Raw genomic sequence first — 2,723 nt, forward strand, 5'->3', positions numbered from 1 at the left:
GTGTCTGTGACAAGGAAGTTCCCCCACGGGAGGCCCTCACGCTCTCTGCCTTCTGCTCTAGGTGCGTCCTGGGGAACACGACTATTCTTGCTGAGTTTGCCAGTGAAGAGGAGATCAGTCGTTTCTTTGCACAAAGTCAGTCTCTGACCCCTTCTCCTGGCTGGCAGTCCCTCGGGTCCAGCCAGAGCCGGCTGGGCTCCCTCGACTGTTCCCACTCCTTCTCCAGCCGGACCGATCTCAATCACTGGAATGGTGCTGGGCTGTCGGGAACTAACTGTGGAGACCTTCACGGCACTTCCCTCTGGGGGACCCCACATTATTCCACAAGCCTGTGGGGTCCCCCAAGCAGCAGCGACCCCCGGGGAATTAGCAGCCCATCCCCCATTAACGCTTTCCTTTCTGTTGACCACCTGGGTGGGGGTGGGGAGTCCATGTAAGGGTGTAGTTGTAGACTCACAAACTGTGACCTCAAGATGCGAGAGATGGAGCACTAAGTTGGGCTCGCCGCCTGCAGCCAGGGGCCACCTGTGGGAACAGCTGTTCTCTGCACATTTTCCACTTTGTTTTCCCCAAAACATATCAGTTTGAATACTTGAATCATGCAGGCCAATATTATAATGTGAAAAGGTATCTATCTATTTACACTCCCAAGTAGCGCCATACATGCTAGACCATATAGAATGAGCTCACTTGTGTATATTCATCATGTTTAGCCTTGGATTCATTCTTCCTTTCTTCTTTCTGTTTTTTCTCCTCCCTCCCCCCCCTTTCCTTTTTTTGCAAAACCATTTTTTGGGCTGATAATGTATGAGCTTTTACCTTTGCACTGAATGATGTTCTCTCCGTCTAATCGGCAATATGGGGGGGCAGCTGTTCCAGTGTAAATGTTTACTCAAGGATGTTCTTAAAGGTGTGCGCTCTCTACTATGCCTTGATGTTGCCTACCTTGTTGTGGTATCGTGGAGTTTAAAAGATCAAGTTATGATACTGACTTAGGATTATTAATGAAAGTATTGCACCAGTTTTTTCATGTTGTAAAACTAAAGAATTTCGCTCTGCAGTTTGAAAAACTGTGGCCACAGCTGTGACTTGCAGCCCACCTGCCACCCAGGACGGGCCCTGCACTTTGAATAGGCTTTCCATTTTGTTTTGAAGGTTCTCACGCTGAGCCTTCTTGTTTACAGATTTTTTTGTTTGTTTTTTGAGAAAAAAAAAATGTTTACTCTTCCATCATTTAAAAAAAAAATTAAAAAACAAAAAAAAAATGGAGGATGATTTAAAAGATGCTTTCTATCTCTGGGAAAAAAGGAGCAGCATTTGGCCATGTTCTTTCGTTTTTCTATTCCTGTCCTAAATCAAAGAGCATGGTTCTCAGGAAAACCAGTTCCCCAGTTTAAAAAAAAAAAAAAAAAAAAAATCCTTGTAGTTTCTTATAGGAAAAAAAGAGACCCCCCCCCAACTTTTAGCACTGATACTACGTATTGCTCTGTTAAAGAATTTTCTCTGCCAAAAAAAGAAAAAAATGCTTAAAGCTGGAGTTGGACATTCTGCTTTCAGATGCTGTCTTTTTCTTAGTGATGATGGTTTGCTAATAATCAATAGGTAATGATTTTTGTAATCCCATCAAGTGGCTCTCTGTTTCTGCTCTCTTGTGACTGTGTTAATGTTTAACTGTTGTACCTTAAAGCCGAAATCAGTAACTATGCATACTGTAACCAAGGTATTGGGCCTACAGAGTTGTTTGTTGTATAAAGAAAATTTTAAATGTTGTTGCAAACTAACGAGTTACATCATTTTTAAATTTCTTCCCCCCCCCCCTTTTTTCGCCCACAAATGGTATTATAATGCTTGCTTAGTCAAAGAAGAGAGACTAAACAAGGGTAAAAATTTTAACAGTACAGAATTTGCCATCATTTCATTGCCTTGATTCTAACTGTTTGTGTCCTAAGATGCAAAAGAAGTCAGTGGCTTTTAACTGTTTACAAATAGAATGTGATTGTACATGTACAGTTCGGTTGTGTTGAATTATGAACTTCCTTCAGATATAATAAACCATGACTTTTTGGCTGCTCAACATTAATTGTCTTTTTTGTGGATTTATTTGTAGGCTCTTTTTTATAATGAAATTTGCAGAGTTGCTGTGTGTGAGGGTTCTCACAGAGCAACTGATTAAAAATCTAAGCAAATATTTGAACATTTTATCTGAACTTATCCACAATTTCACCCTGAAATAATGTGAGAACAATGGGAAAGTGTAGCTCGCTCCTTCCTACCCTCTTTGAGCATCTTTGGGATCTTGTTGCTCAAAACCTCCTCTGTGACTTCATCTCCCCACCATTTGTGCCCATCTCAAGCCTCAGCAAGAGACCGTTTGGAACATGAAGCTTAATGACTTGACGTGTACTAGTGTTAAACTTCCATACTGGTTTTTCCAAAAACCAAAGGTAGCTTTGAAAAACCACGTCTGGAGATGTTTGGAACTAACGTTAAGCTGATGACCTTTGGGGCTTTGAGTAGTATATAATTGACTTCATAACTGCGTTCATTGTATTGTTAAAGTGTTTGGGAGATTTTTGCGCTTGTTATGTGGAAATAAAGTGTTTGATTTAAAAAAAAAAAAACAAAAACCCTCTCAAGTGGTCCTGATTCTTTCTTCGTCCTTAAATAACAGCGGCTCTTTTCCCCAAGCCACCGATACCTCGGGGTCTTCCTGACTTCGTCCC

General features: G+C 41.4%; 1 protein-coding gene across 8 annotated transcripts in view; it reads left to right on the top strand.

Annotated features, from left to right (window-relative positions):
* Positions 1–2,074, top strand: part of Tnrc6a (trinucleotide repeat containing adaptor 6A) — a 175,226-nt gene extending 173,152 nt beyond the window's left edge. For all 8 annotated transcript variants that reach the window (XM_048789672.1, XM_048789671.1, XM_048789677.1 and 5 more), the window contains one exon: positions 62–2,074. In XM_048789672.1, coding sequence (XP_048645629.1) covers positions 62–437 — 376 coding nt within the window. In that variant the 3' untranslated portion in view covers positions 438–2,074. The remainder of the gene's footprint in view (positions 1–61) is intronic.
* Positions 2,075–2,723: the final 649 nt, after the last annotated feature.

The sequence above is a fragment of the Marmota marmota genome, unplaced genomic scaffold (genome assembly GCF_001458135.2).
Source record: "Marmota marmota marmota unplaced genomic scaffold, marMar, whole genome shotgun sequence".
NCBI lineage: Eukaryota > Metazoa > Chordata > Mammalia > Rodentia > Sciuridae > Marmota > Marmota marmota.